The following is a 15,101-nucleotide window of genomic DNA, read 5'->3' on the forward strand; positions in this document are numbered from 1 at the left end:
GGGAATGACGGAAGTCAGGGGAATAAGAAAAAAGAATGGCGAGAGAGGGATGGGGAAGAGATGGTGGGGGGAAGAGAACATAATCTACTGTTAGGCAAACTGCAGAGAGTGGTGCCCTTTGGGTCTTCTTCATCAGCAAGGATATCCAGCCCTCTTTTACTTTTCAAAATCCTCTGGCTCACGAATTCATATACCCAGACTGGCAAGATTCAAAAAGTGACGAGTGTGTATATCATACTGAGAAGCAGAAAAAGAGACACGGCGGAAACCAGAGGGAAACGCAATGCAAGACAAGGCAACAGAAAAGGCACGGGCAGTGACAAGACAATGGGATTGACAAGATGGGAAAATGCGCCATGGGGGTGCATTAAGAAAGTAAAAGTAACGAGGTAGAGCAATAAAAAAAAGGGCCAGAATGGGCAATGGGCGGTTAGTGGGGAGGTAACAGAAAGTGATAAGGAAAAAGAAGATGTAGTGAGAAAGAGAGATAAACATTATGTTAGAATTAAGAAATTCAGCAGCTGAAAAAAAGACATTTGAAGGGGAAATCATAGGAGCGTATAAAATATATGCTCACGAATAGAAAAGTGGGTGCATTATTGGGGTTGTGTTTCTCCGGGGCAATATATAGGATGGAATATCAATACAAGCATGCAGAAAGTGGAAGTGCAAAGGAGGAAGTCTAGGAGTGGGGGCATTTATAGGGGCATTTCACTCACCAGAAGAAGCACAGCATCCTAGGCGCTCACATAACGTACAGTGGCCCCCACCCTGCGTGCGAGGAAGAAGTGGGATTAGTACAGGATGCTGTTTGTATGCAGGGACTGTACTGGTTGCCGTGTATCAACATAACATATTAACTTTCCTTATGAATGTATTGGCTTTTGATATTTCATGCACGCACTAATAAACTAATCACTGATATATTCATCATACATATCTTACAAATTCTAACATTATGACTAGTGATGAGCAAATTTTATGTTATGAAATTCGGTCGCGCTTCGTTTGGACTCCAGCATAACGGAAACTGGACGGATCCGTTATGCAGGCCATAGACTTCTATTATGACGGAATGAATAACGGAATGCTTCTAAAGGCATTCCGCTATGCATTCCGTCATAGAATTAAGTTATGGTCCGTGGTAACGGAATCCATAACGCAATTTACCACCTTTTACCACCAAACGAAGCGTGAACGAATTTCAAAATATGAAATTTGCTCATCTTTAATTAAGACTATATACAGTATATATAACAGTTTGGCACTAAGTTGCTGTTATGAATACTAGTATGAAGGGCGTATAAGGACACATACATAGACCCTAATTTAAAGATGATTTATAGTAATCTAGCAACTTCCCATGATGCAGTAAAATTTATATCCATATAGCCTGTGGTGGACAAAAAGGGACTTAAAGGGAACCGGTCACCTGGATTTTGTGTATAGAGCTGAGGACATGGGTTGCTAGATGGCCGCTAGCACATCCACAATACCCAGTCCCCATAGCTCTGTGTGCTTTTATTGTGTAAAAAAACCGATTTGATACATATGCAAATTACCCTGAGATGAGTCCTGTCCCTGACTCATCTCACGTACAGGACTCCTCTCAGGTTAATTTGCATATGTATCAAATGTTTTTTTTTTACACAGTAAAAGCACACAGAGCTATGGGGACTGGGTATTGCGGATGTGCTAGCGGCCATCTAGCAACCCATGTTCTCAGCTCTATACACAAAATCCCGGTGACAGGTTCCCTTTAAGGGGCTTTAGCCAAGTTTTAAAGTTATCTTCTATCCAGTGGATATGATAGGGGATAATTTTAAAACTTGCCACAATCCCTATGATAATAATATGTATTATATATAAATTATATACTGTTCAGATATGATGGCAGTAAGGCTAAGTTTACATCTGTGTCAGAGGCTCCGTTCGGGGCCACTGTCGCAGATTCCATCAAAGCCAGCAGACAAAAAAGAATTGCATGTAAAAATTTTAAAAGTTGACTCTCACTTCGGTTATGTGCCATATCCAGCATTATTTTCATTGTTCTGCTTCTATAACAGAGCAGTACAATAGAAATTGATAGCGCTGGCGTGAACAAAGTAAAACTGCTACTATATCGTTTTAACACTGTTTATGCAGCGAGCCCCTGAGTAGCCAGTGCAGAGGATGGGAGTAGTAGTGGCCCTGATGAGATGAAATGTCACAATGTAATCCCTCAGGCCATTGTTCCCTGGAGATCAGTGCAGGAATCAGGCCAGAAGTAAAACAATAAAAGTCCCTCTTTACTGAGTGCAAAATAGGAGTTGTAGTACATCCAGCAGTAGTTGTATACAGTGTAATTTCTCTCCCCAGATGATGAGGTTTGGCTGGCAAAGTAGCAGATAATGGCACCTCTGCTATGCTATCTTGCCTATATCTCTTTCCTGAACTTCTGGCTAACAGCTGTAAGCTGGTATTTGTGGCTATAGGAGTCCACTGAGTAAAAATACAGGTTTTTGTGAGTTGTCCTGGATGTGATCTAGATGATAGGTGCCTGAGCCCTAGTCCCTCACCTGCAGCAGGGTCTGTATAGCTATGGTAGCTGGTCACTCTGCTGACTGTAGACACTGTAGCTTTGAAGATATCTGTACTTCTGCATTCTTGCAGTCTCTCTGGAGTAATGTTCTCACAGATGAGCTAGTTCTCTGGTCCCCAAGGCCTCTGGAGCAGGAGCAATAGGACATGCTTCCTCGTTCCTTAGGCCTCTTTCACACAACCGTTTTTGTTTTTTTCGTTTACGGGCCGTTTTTTGCGGTCCATATACGGTCCATATACGGAATCATTCATTTCAATGGTTCCGCAAAAAAAAAACTGAATGTACTCCGTATGCATTCCGTTTCCGTATTTCCGTTCCGCTGAAAGATAGAACATGTGTTATAATTGCCCGCAAATCACGTTCCGTGGCTCCATTCAAGTCAATAGGTCCGAAAAAAAAACTGAACGCATATGGAAATGCATCCGTATGTCTTCTGTATCCGTTCCATTTTTGCGGAACCATCTATTGAAAATGTTATGTCCAGCCCAATTTTTTCTATGTAATTACTGTATACTGTATATGCCATACGGAAAAACGGAACAGAAACACAACGAAAACAAAAAAAGCAGAACAACAGATCTGTGAAAAACGGACCGCAAAACACTGAAAAAGCCATACGGTCGTGTGAAAGAGGCCTAACTGTCCTAACTAACACTCCCCCTCTTGACTAGAAGCAGGACCAGAATTAGGTAGTTAGCCCCATCCCTATGCCAACCATACCTCACCTGCTGGCGTACAGTGCAAACATGACATGACATTACAAACATTACATAAGAAACCAAACTTTGCAGATGATCCCATTCATGGGGAACTGCCCGTATAGCGGTTTTTATTCTTCTACTTTACTCTGGCTATGGAATTCAGTGTATGGTACAAATGTCTTATGTTACAGAAAAACAAGCACTTTTTGTGGCTACCAAAAAGTGAAGATAACCTAAGCAAAGCATGCCCTGTTACCCAACGAAAATATAGAAGAACTGTCCAGAGCATCATCCTAAAAGGTGTGTACCCATTAAGCAATGGTCTCTTAAAGAAGTTGTCCCACAAAGGACTTTATCACCACTGGATAGGTGATAAATGTCTGATCGCTGGGACCCTCACCAATCACTAGGACAGTCCCGCAGTAAGGCGATTACAGAGATTGTCATGTGCCCTACTGCATCATTTACTGTCTGTGGGGTAGATGGAAACATACGCACAATGCCTCGTATGCCCAGTAGAACAAGTAGTATAAAAAGGAGGCTGCTGGGTCTCTAAGGCTCATGCATACGACCACGAACGTATATAATTTGCAGTTAACTAAACACGGATCCGCAAAAAAAATGGATGACATCCGTATGACATCGTGTTGCATCCGTTTTTTTGCGGATCCATAGTAACAATGCCTGTCCTTGTCCGCAAAACCCGTACTGAGTACCCACATCCTCTGCCTTCTATGCACAGATTGTGGAGCTAGCTTCCTTGAGTGTACCTCATCATATGCTATTGTTTTTTACGTACACTTACCTGTACAGGTAATAAAAGAAGGACAGCAAGTAAAATGCCAGTTTACACCAAGCCTCCTTCTGGCAATAATTCAGAATGTCCACGTTCATTATGGACACTGGGTCAAACATAGCTTCTGAACCATCAGCAGGTCGGTGGAAATACCTATGACAAGCCGCCAAATGTACGTATTAGTTGATTTATTATAGTAGTAGAAATTATTGTGTAACAATCTCCTTTAAAAACATACAAAGGAAAAAGCAGAAACTGGTATCAATGATGTCTGAATTCACATTGTATAAAGGCTGCATTCATCTACAGGTGAAACTCGAAAAATTAAAATATCGAGCAAAAGTCCATTTATTTCAGTAATGCAAATTAAAAGGAATTGCATTAATGCAGCTTGAAATTAGAATTTTGCGAAAAGGTTCAATATTCTAGGCTCAAAGTGTCACACTCTAGTCAGGTAATTAATCCATACCCCCTGAGCAAAGGGTACCTGAGATTGTGACTTTGGGGTTTTCATAAACTGTAAGCCATAATCATCCAAATTATAACAAATAAAGGCTTGAAATATCTCGCTTTGCATGTAATGAGTCTATCTCATATGTTAGTTTCACCTTTTAAGTTGCATTACTGAAATAAATGAACTTTGCACGATGTTCAAATTTTTCGAGTTTCACCTGTATGTACAGATTTTATAAATACATAAAATGTTTGTTCTAGATATACATTAAATGGATATCTCATGAACACGGCCATATTACTGCTCTGTACAACCTATGAATTTTATGTAGCTGTAATAAGGCACCCATAGCCATCCAGAGGGCCCTACAGTACCAACTCATTGATGTTAATTAAGATGCCAGAATTAATTGACTGTGCTTGTCCAAGTACAGCAGTATGTCATTATGTGTGGCTGTGCCTGGTACTAGGGTTCAGCTTTCTTCAACACATGGCCATTGATGGTGACCTATCTTAGGCTACTTTCACACTAGCATTTTGGCTTTCCGTTTCTTAATCCGTTCAGGGCTCTCACAAGCGGTCCAAAACGGATCAGTTCAGCCCCAATGCATTCTGAATGGATAAGGATCCGCTCAGAATACATCAGTTCGCCTCCGTTCAGTCTCCATTCCGCTCTGGAGGCGGACACCAGAATGCTGCTTGCAGTGCTTTGCTGTCCGCCTGAAGAAGAGGAGCCAAATGGATCCGTCCTGGCACACAATGTAAGTCAAAGGGGACAGATCAGTTTTCTCGGACACAATCTGGCACAATAGAAAACGGATCCGTCCCCCGTCATGGCTATAGAAGACATAATACAACCGGATCCGTTAATGGCTGATGCATGCGGTTGTATTATTGTAACGGAAGCATTTTTATAGTGACATGTTCTTTTTGCATTATTAGGGCATGAACTTTTGGTTATGGAACAGGGATCAGCAACCTTCGGCACTCCAGATGTGTTGAAACTATGACTCCCAGCATGCACACTTGCTTGGCTGTTCTCAGAACTCCCACAGAAGTGAATGGAGCATGCTGGGAGTTGTATTTTCACAACAGCTGGAGGTTGCTGACCCCTGTTATAGAAGAAGGATACCCTACTAAGAACATGCAAGGACAATCACTTCCTTCTAAAAAAGAGATCACCATTCAAAGGGCATTTTTGTTAAATGGTGTAACGTAGTGGATGGTATCATAATGGAGGGGGTGTAAATCTAACCCAGAATGCTCAGATGGGTGAGGCAAAGTAGTTGGATGAGGCATTTTTCTTTAAAGTGTTTTATGGGCCTGGATTTTTATGGAATGGCATGCAGGTTGTGGGATGTGCCATTCCCTCCACATTCCAGTCCACTACTTTCCCCTAGCCTGAGGCAAACACAGATCCAGGTGCTGGGCTCATTACTGTGGCTGATATGCTCATGTAGGCTACAGTAATGGCCCTATTGGATTTCTTGCAACTGCTGCTGCGATCCCATGCTTTTCTATGGGATCACCGCTACTCAGCGATCTTGGCCGCGACAAGTGTTGCACGACCAGTGTTGCTGTGTAGCCGTAGCCTTTGTGTCAGAATCCTGGAAGCTGCATGATCTGTTGGCTATGTAAAGCCTGATCTTCCATGTGTTGCTAAGTGTTTTAGGTGAGGAAACCTATGTTTAGTTACAGCCCAAACAGGCAAGGTATTTTCTTTATGTTCATGAGTCTTTTTGTCGTGGAATTTATGCCACTGAATGTACAACGTGGATGGCATTATTTTTCTTTATTTTGGAGAAAATAAATATCATTTGGACTTTTAACTGCTGAAGCTTGTGACGTGTCATTGCCAATCCTGCCACAAGTATGGACCCGTGGCAATGTGTACTTTAGGAGAAAGAATTTATACTTTTATACCAAATTGTTTTTGTGATCTCTATAGTATTTGTACTGTGGTGGAATGAGACACGTGTACGTGGACATTAAACAACCAGGAAAAAGGGTTGCCTACTCAGTGCGTGTCCCCTGAAACATGCCAATGAGGTCCCACAAATAGGGTTGCTGTCAGACGTGTGGTGCTTCAGTCAGCTCTAAACATGGCTCTTGGGCTGTGAAAATGGTGGGCAAAGCTGGGAACCTCTTATTATACTGTTCACATGTTCTAATGAAAAATGGTTTGAAGACGATAGTTCATATATTATTATAACTTTTAGGCTGCACACTTGTGGTTTTCGACAAAAAAAAGTTGTAAAAGTGAAACTATGGTGTCCAATGGATTTTGTAGTACAACTGGTCTGCATCTCCCCTCTTTGGAGTCCGACATCAGTTCTAAACTTCAGATACAAAAGTTGTCAGGGTTTTGCTTTTTCTATGGAATTGACATTTGTGTTCATCTTTTTTTTTTATAATAAGAATTTTTTATTTTCTACAGTAGTAGTTACAAAACATTTAAAACAGAGCAGACAAAAAAGAAAAAGAAAAAAAAAAGAACAAGCAAAGTAGAGCCTATACACATATACAAAGGATGTTACTATCGTTTTTTAACATCTTCACAAACAGCAACAATAAGCCCAGCTCTATAAACTCAAACCTACTAGCGTTAATCCCAAATTTCCCCCCTCCTGCCCTTAGCTGCTGTTGCTGATGGCCCGAACCCCATACTCCCCCCCATACCAGTCCACATACTCCACCCAACAAACCGAGATAGTCACTACTGCAAAACAGAGGAATATCGAGAACCCTGTCTTCTCCGCCTCTCAACATGCTCATAATCCGTTTCCATTCCTCAAATACGGGAGACATGGGGGAGCCCCATCTCTTCACTATCAGAGCCTTTGCAATCAGGCAGCCCTTCAACCAGCTTACTTGATGTACGGGAGGGTTAGGGTTTTTTGCTATATAGGAACCCAAAATCACGGAGATCATATCCGGTATACAAGATTGGGGGTAATCCCCCTGAAGTGCTGCGATACCTGCTCTCAAAACCGCTTTATTTCCATAAAAGATGGATATATCCAGCTTTGGGACTACGGCACTTTTGCCAAAAAAATTCACGACCTCTGTTATTAGCAAACTTGGCCTGCATTTGCGGTCTATACAGGGTGGGCCATTTATATGGATACACCTTAATAAAATGGGAATGGTTGGTGATATTAACTTCCTGTTTGTGGCACATTAGTATATGTGAGGGGGGAAACTTTTCAAGATGGGTGGTGACCATGGTGGTGTCACGGCCATGCCCATGACCGTGACTCCTTTACCGCATGCGGTTGCCTGCGGTTTTGTATGGGCGTTCAACCACGGGTGAGGGCCGCTTGTCTGTGGCCTCACTTGTGGTTGCCGCGGGCAACCAGTGTTTTTAGCAGCAGAGCAGCCTGAGCGTCGCTAGGTAGCTTGCTGCCCTGGCATGCGGTCACACCTAGCAACCTTCTGTTAGGTGTGTGTGTTGTGTGCACCGTGTTTTATGTTAGTGAGTGTGCACTTTCCCCTTTAAGTGGTGTTTTCCCTTCCCTGGTGTTGGAAGGGTTAATCTCCTTCCTGGTGAGTGTGCACTGGGTGTGTCCGTTTGTGGGTGTGGCTGCCTGGGCTATAAAGCCTCAGTTTAGACAGACTTCTGAGGGGTACTCCAGCCTTGTAAGCTGGAGGAACTCTCCTGGTCTTTTCCATCTGCCAGTGTGGGCCACCCTTGTGATCATAAATTGTCATACATTATGTTATGTTATGTTATGATCAGTTGGTTTGTTCCTGTGTATATTTGTGCAGCTATGGATCTGGGTTCCTGTGTGTGGTTGTGTGTTTGCTGGGTTCATTGAATCTTGTCTGGACTTCAGCTTGCCTGCACAGGGATCCAGTCAGCAAGGCTGTGGCAGGTAAGTGGAGCTAGTTCACATTACCTGCCATATCCATAGTACTGTTTGTGTTTCCCAACAGCTTGGCCATTGAGACTCCTGCTCCTCCGTGCCTAGGAGGAGTGGGGCGTCTTACTCTGACTCCTAGCGCAGGGACCGGACGGAGGGTGAGTTAGGGATCCGAGGTTCCTGCGCATGGGTCCTCCTACCTTTAAGGTCGGCCCATGCTGTTAGGAGTTAGGGTCAGGGTAGGGACGCTGTTAGGAGGTGACCTGCTCCCTATCCTGTTCTCCTGGCCGAGTAGGCCATAACATGACCTGGCATTACACGGCTGAGGATTTCCCCCATCCTCAGCCGTGACAGGTGGCCATTTTGAAGTTGGCCATTTTGAATCCAACTTTAGTTTTTTCAATAGGAAGAGGGTCATGTGACACATCAAACTTATTGGGAATTTTACAAGAAAAACAATGGTGTGCTTGGTTTTAACGTAACTTTATTCTTTCATGAGTTATTTACAAGTTTCTGACCACTTATAAAATGTGTTCAATGTGCTGCCCATTGTGTTGGATTGTCAATGCAACCCTCTTCTCCCACTCTTCACACACTGATAGCAACACCGCAGGAGAAATGCTAGCACAGGCTTCCAGTATCTGTAGTTTCAGGTGCTGCACATCTCGTATCTTCACAGCATAGACAATTGCATTCAGATGACCCCAAAGATAAAAGTCTAAGGGGGTCAGATCGGGAGACCTTGGGGGTCATTCAACTGGCCCACGACGACCAATCCACTTTCCAGGAAACTGTTCATCTAGGAATGCTCGGACCTGACACCCATAATGTGGTGGTGGGTGCACCATCTTGCTGGAAAAACTCAGGGAACGTGCCAGCTTCAGTGCATAAAGAGGGAAACACATCATCATGTAGCAATTTCGCATATCCAGTGACCCCCTTAGACTTTTATCTTTGGGGTCATCTGAAGGAAATTGTCTATGCTGTGAAGATACGAGATGTGCAGCACCTGAAACTACGGATACTGGAAGCCTGTGCTACAGTAGGTGTTTGTGAGATTGTGCTTTCAGCACGACAGCGTCGCGCTGATACTCGGCGACGTGGTGCCGAGATCTCGCACTTACTGGGATAGCGACAGCACATCCCAGCAAGCGCGTCATAGAAGAGGCGGGAGATCCGACTTGGATTCCCGCCAATTCTACACGTGTGCGGCGTTTGTTATGAATCCTGAGGGGGAAGTCCCCGCCGGATTTTAAATAAAAATCCGGCCTGGGTCCCGCCCTCAGGAGCATACCGGGCCCTTAGGTCTGTTATGGGTTGTAAGGAGAGCCCCCCCTACGCCGAAAAAAACGGCGTAGGGGGTCCCCCTACAATCCATACCAGACCCGTATCCAAAGCACGCTACCCGGCCAGCCAGGAAGGGAGTGGGGACGAGCGAGCGAGCGCCCCCCCCCCCCCCCCTGAGCCGTACCAGGCTGCATGCCCTCAACATGGGGGGTTGGGTGCTCTGGGGCAGGGGGCGCACTGCGGCCCCCCCACCTCAGAGCACCCTGTCCCCATGTTGATGAGGACAGGGCCCCTTCCCGACAACCCTGGCCGTTGGTTGTCGGGGTATGCGGGCGGGAGGCTTAACGGAATCTGGGAGCCCCCTTTAATAAGGGGGGCCCCCAGATACCGGCCCCCCACCCTAAGTGAATGAGTATGGGGTACATCGTACCCCTACCCATTCACCTGCAAGAAAAGTGGTAAAAACACAAATAAACCACACAGTGTATTAAAATATTTTATTTTTCTGCTCCGGAGGCCGCCCCCTGTCTTCTTTATTAGCTCTTTTACCAGGGGGGGCTCTTCTTCTTCCGATATCCCGACGGGTCTTCTCCGCTATCCGGGGGGGTCTTCTCAACTCTCCTTCTGTTCTCCTTCTGTCTTCTCCTTCTGTCTTGTTGTCTCCTTCTGTCTTCTGTCTCCGGGGGGGGCTCTTCTTCTTCCGATATCCCGACGGGTCTTCTCCGCTATCCGGGGGGGTCTTCTCAACTCTTCGGGGTTCTCCTTCTGTCTTCTCCTTCTGTTCTTCTTCTGTCTTCTCCTTCCTTCTTGTTGTCTCGGCGCACCCCGATTCTTCTCTCTGTTGTTGACTCGGCGCACCCCGGTTCTTCATCTCGCGAGAAGAGAAGAATCGGGGTGCGCCGAGTCTCGCGAGACGAAGAACCGGGGTGCGCCGAGTCAACAACAGAGAGAAGAATCGGGGTGCGCCGAGTCTCGCGAGACGAAGAACCGGGGTGCGCCGAGACAACAAGAAGGAAGGAGAAGACAGAAGAAGAACAGAAGGAGAAGACAGAAGGAGAACCCCGAAGAGTTGAGAAGACCCCCCCGGATAGCGGAGAAGACCCGTCGGGATATCGGAAGAAGAAGAGCCCCCCCCGGAGACAGAAGACAGAAGGAGACAACAAGACAGAAGGAGAAGACAGAAGGAGAACAGAAGGAGAGTTGAGAAGACCCCCCCGGATAGCGGAGAAGACCCGTCGGGATATCGGAAGAAGAAGAGCCCCCCCTGGTAAAAGAGCTAATAAAGAAGACAGGGGGCGGCCTCCGGAGCAGAAAAATAAAATATTTTAATACACTGTGTGGTTTATTTGTGTTTTTACCACTTTTCTTGCAGGTGAATGGGTAGGGGTACGATGTACCCCATACTCATTCACTTAGGGTGGGGGGCCGGTATCTGGGGGCCCCCCTTATTAAAGGGGGCTCCCAGATTCCGTTAAGCCTCCCGCCCGCATACCCCGACAACCAACGGCCAGGGTTGTCGGGAAGGGGCCCTGTCCTCATCAACATGGGGACAGGGTGCTCTGAGGTGGGGGGGCCGCAGTGCGCCCCCTGCCCCAGAGCACCCAACCCCCCATGTTGAGGGCATGCAGCCTGGTACGGCTCAGGAGGGGGGGGGGGGCGCTCGCTCGCTCGTCCCCACTCCCTTCCTGGCTGGCCGGGTAGCGTGCTTTGGATACGGGTCTGGTATGGATTGTAGGGGGACCCCCTACGCCGTTTTTTTCGGCGTAGGGGGGGCTCTCCTTACAACCCATAACAGACCTAAGGGCCCGGTATGCTCCTGAGGGCGGGACCCAGGCCGGATTTTTATTTAAAATCCGGCGGGGACTTCCCCCTCAGGATTCATAACAAACGCCGCACACGTGTAGAATTGGCGGGAATCCAAGTCGGATCTCCCGCCTCTTCTATGACGCGCTTGCTCTCCATCGCGGCAAGCCAGCTCGGCGCTGGCTCCCGCGATGGGGCTCGTATGTGCTCAATCTCGCCGAGAAATACGGCGAGATTGACACAAAATCGGGTTCACCTACTGTAGCATTTCTCCTGTGGTGTTGCTATCAGTGTGTGAAGAGTGGGAGAAGAGGGTTGCATTGACAATCCAACACAATGGGCAGCACATTGAACACATTTTATAAGTGGTCAGAAACTTGTAAATAACTCATGAAAGAATAAAGTTACGTTAAAACCAAGCACACCATTGTTTTTCTTGTGAAATTCCCAATAAGTTTGATGTGTCACATGACCCTCTTCCTATTGAAAAAACAAAAGTTGGATTCAAAATGGCCGCCATGGTCACCACCCATCTTGAAAAGTTTCCCCCCTCACATATACTAATGTGCCACAAACATGAAGTTAATATCACCAACCATTCCCATTTTATTAAGGTGTATCCATATAAGTGGATTTTGTGTTCATCTATTGATTGCAGGATCTATCACAATAATTATTTAAAATCTTGATCCAAAGTAGATCAATCTAATATACTATAAAGCTGAGTGTATGTGTGTATGTCCGCTAAAGGAATCCGCACCATTGCATTTACAATCACAACAATTGACACACAGGTACATCAGATGTCCGGGAAGGTTTTAGACCGGGTCTGGAGGAAAGGAGGTTTCTACACAAACATAGAAGAGGATTCTTTACGGTAAGAGCAGTGAGACTATGGAACTCTCTGCCTGAGGAGGTGGTGATGGTGAGTACAATAAAGGAATTCAAGAGGGGCCTGGATGTATTTCTGGAGCGTAATAATATTACAGGCTATAGCTACTAGAGAGGGGTCGTTGATTCGGGGAGTTATTCTGATTGCCTAATTCCAGTCAGGAAGGAATTTTTTTCCCCCTAAAGTGGGGAAAATTGGCTTCTACCTCACTGGGGTTTTTGCCTTCCTTTGGATGAACTTTGCAGGATTACAGGCCGAACTGGATGGACAAATGTCTTTTATGAACCTTGCAACAATGTTACAGGGCAGTATACCAGTATTTACTCTGAATTCTGCATTGGCGTTTAAGTGAAAACCAGGAGTGGGCCCTACAAAGACAGGTAGGTGCATGTGTGTATAGATGTAAATGTAATTGAATTTTTTTTGTCTGTAAATGAGACAAGCTGCCTCTGTAATGTAGAGACATCATTACTTTGAACCAATGAGTAAAATACTGGACACACAGTATGGTGTCATTACGAGAGAAGACCTTAGTGCCAGCTGTTAGGTGAGAGTTATAACTACAATATACTTTGAGAGGAATTTTTTGATTGCAAAGCTACTAAATCAATCATATTGTCTCTGCTTGACTTCTACAGATAAAGAGAACAGCAGATATACTCCTTTATACAATAATATATAGGCCAAGAGCAAACGCCTGGCATGTAATGACACAAAATGTCAATTTTCTCATATTCTCTGTTCACATTATAGTTTGTTGGTGTTCGTTGTATTTTATATACTATAGTTTAATCACTGGAGAACTTCAGTTTACACTTCATCCAACGGAAACATTATAAATGCATCTATACATACTTTTCCCTTGACCTAAAATGAGCCCATAATACTACAAGGTGTCTCCTTGTGTTTTCTATGACACTTCTTGTCCATTACTGTATAAGTATATCCACATCTGCAGCCGACTGCACTGGTAAATAATGCTTTTTATACTTGGCTGTTTTATCCAGCTGGTGGTAATGGCAAAATGACCCCCCCCCCCCCCCCCCCCCCCACCACCCACTCCTTACTATCTGTAGTTAAAGTTGTCTCATTGGGAAAATATTTCTATAAGTTATGAGATAAATGATGTGATTGTATCTGCCCTTAAAACCTCTTGGTGTTGGGCAATCCGTAGTGTGACTACTGTGTGAAAAGCCCTTTTCTGGGTTGATGTCATTTCGTCTACACATTAAGAATACCCCTTGGTCAGAAAGAGGCATATTGGGAAATGTAGAATGCGGGGCTGCACATGAGACTGCATTAAGGGAACCACCCCGGAAGGGAAGAAGGAGCCAAGATGGTATATCATCTAAAAGAGGTATACATACGGCACATATTATTCTCTAATAATAGTATACACTGCAATATACACTCACCTAAAGAATTATTAGGAACACCATACTAATACGGTGTTGGACCCCCTTTTGCCTTCAGAACTGCCTTAATTCTACGTGGCATTGATTCAACAAGGTGCTGATAGCATTCTTTAGAAATGTTGGCCAATATTGATAGGATAGCATCTTGCAGTTGATGGAGATTTGAGTGATGCACATCCAGGGCACGAAGCTCCCGTTCCACCACATCCCAAAGATGCTCTATTGGGTTGAGATCTGGTGACTGTGGGGGCCATTTTAGTGCAGTGAACTCATTATCATGTTCAAGAAACCAATTTGAAATGATTCGAGCTTTGTGACATGGTGCATTATCCTGCTGGAAGTAGCCATCAGAGGATGGATACATGTTCTCATTCTGTTTACGCCAAATTCGGACTCTACCATTTGAATGTCTCAACAGAAATCAAGACTCATCAGACCAGGCAACATTTTTCCAGTCTTCAACAGTCCAATTTTGGTGAGCTCGTGCAAATTGTAGCCTCTTTTTCCTATTTGTAGTGGAGATGAGTGGTACCCGGTGGGGTCTTCTGCTGTTGTAGCCCATCCGCCTCAAGGTTGTGCGTGTTGTGGCTTCACAAATGCTTTGCTGCATACCTCGGTTGTAACGAGTGGTTATTTCAGTCAACGTTGCTCTTCTATCAGCTTGAATCAGTCGGCCCATTCTCCTCTGACCTCTAGCATCCACAAGGCATTTTTGCCACAGGACTGCCGCATACTGGATGTTTTTCCCTTTTCACACCATTCTTTGTAAACCCTAGAAATGGTTGTGCGTGAAAATCCCAGTAACTGAGCAGATTGTGAAATACTCAGACCGGCCCGTCTGGCACCAACAACCATGCCATGCTCAAAATAGCTTAAATCACCTTTCTTTCCCATTCTGACATTCAGTTTGGAGTTCAGGAGATTGTCTTGACAAGGACCAACCCCCCTAAATGCATTGAAGCAACTGCCATGTAAATGGTTGACTAGATAATTGCATTAATGAGAATTAGAACAGGTGTTCCTAATAATTCTTTAGGTGAGTGTATAGGCAGCTGTTTTTTACCAGTTAAATGTGAACGTTAATTAGACCTTCTATCCACTAGCCTGTGTAGCCGATTTAATGGAGAGTCAGAAAAGACATGGTAAGCTAATGTGTACCTGTTAACGTACAGGGACCTTTTAAAAATAAATACAAATAAACATAGAAGCTTTACTTCAAACCTGACCAGTCTCCCTGTCCCAGCCACTGAAAAACATCCGCACTACATGGGCAATTGATGAGCAGTGCCTGGTTTACTCCAGACATAATG

The 15,101-nt window shown here is 44.9% G+C and overlaps 1 protein-coding gene across 3 annotated transcripts in view; it reads right to left on the bottom strand.

Moving 5' to 3' along the window:
• Positions 1-209: 209 nt before the first annotated feature.
• LOC120980499 (protein cornichon homolog 2) overlaps positions 210-15,101 on the bottom strand; it is a 155,894-nt gene continuing 141,002 nt past the window's right edge. For 2 of the 3 annotated variants that reach the window (XM_040409636.1, XM_040409634.1), the window contains 2 exons: positions 4,088-4,231; positions 720-771 (listed from right to left, as the gene is read on the bottom strand). In XM_040409636.1, coding sequence (XP_040265570.1) covers positions 738-771; positions 4,088-4,231 — 178 coding nt within the window. In that variant the 3' untranslated portion in view covers positions 720-737. Of the gene's footprint in view, positions 238-719; positions 772-4,087; positions 4,232-15,101 lie in introns of those variants that run through there. The other variant, XM_040409635.1, reaches the window with a different exon arrangement.

This window comes from Bufo bufo, chromosome 10 (assembly GCF_905171765.1).
Source record: "Bufo bufo chromosome 10, aBufBuf1.1, whole genome shotgun sequence".
Lineage (NCBI taxonomy): Eukaryota > Metazoa > Chordata > Amphibia > Anura > Bufonidae > Bufo > Bufo bufo.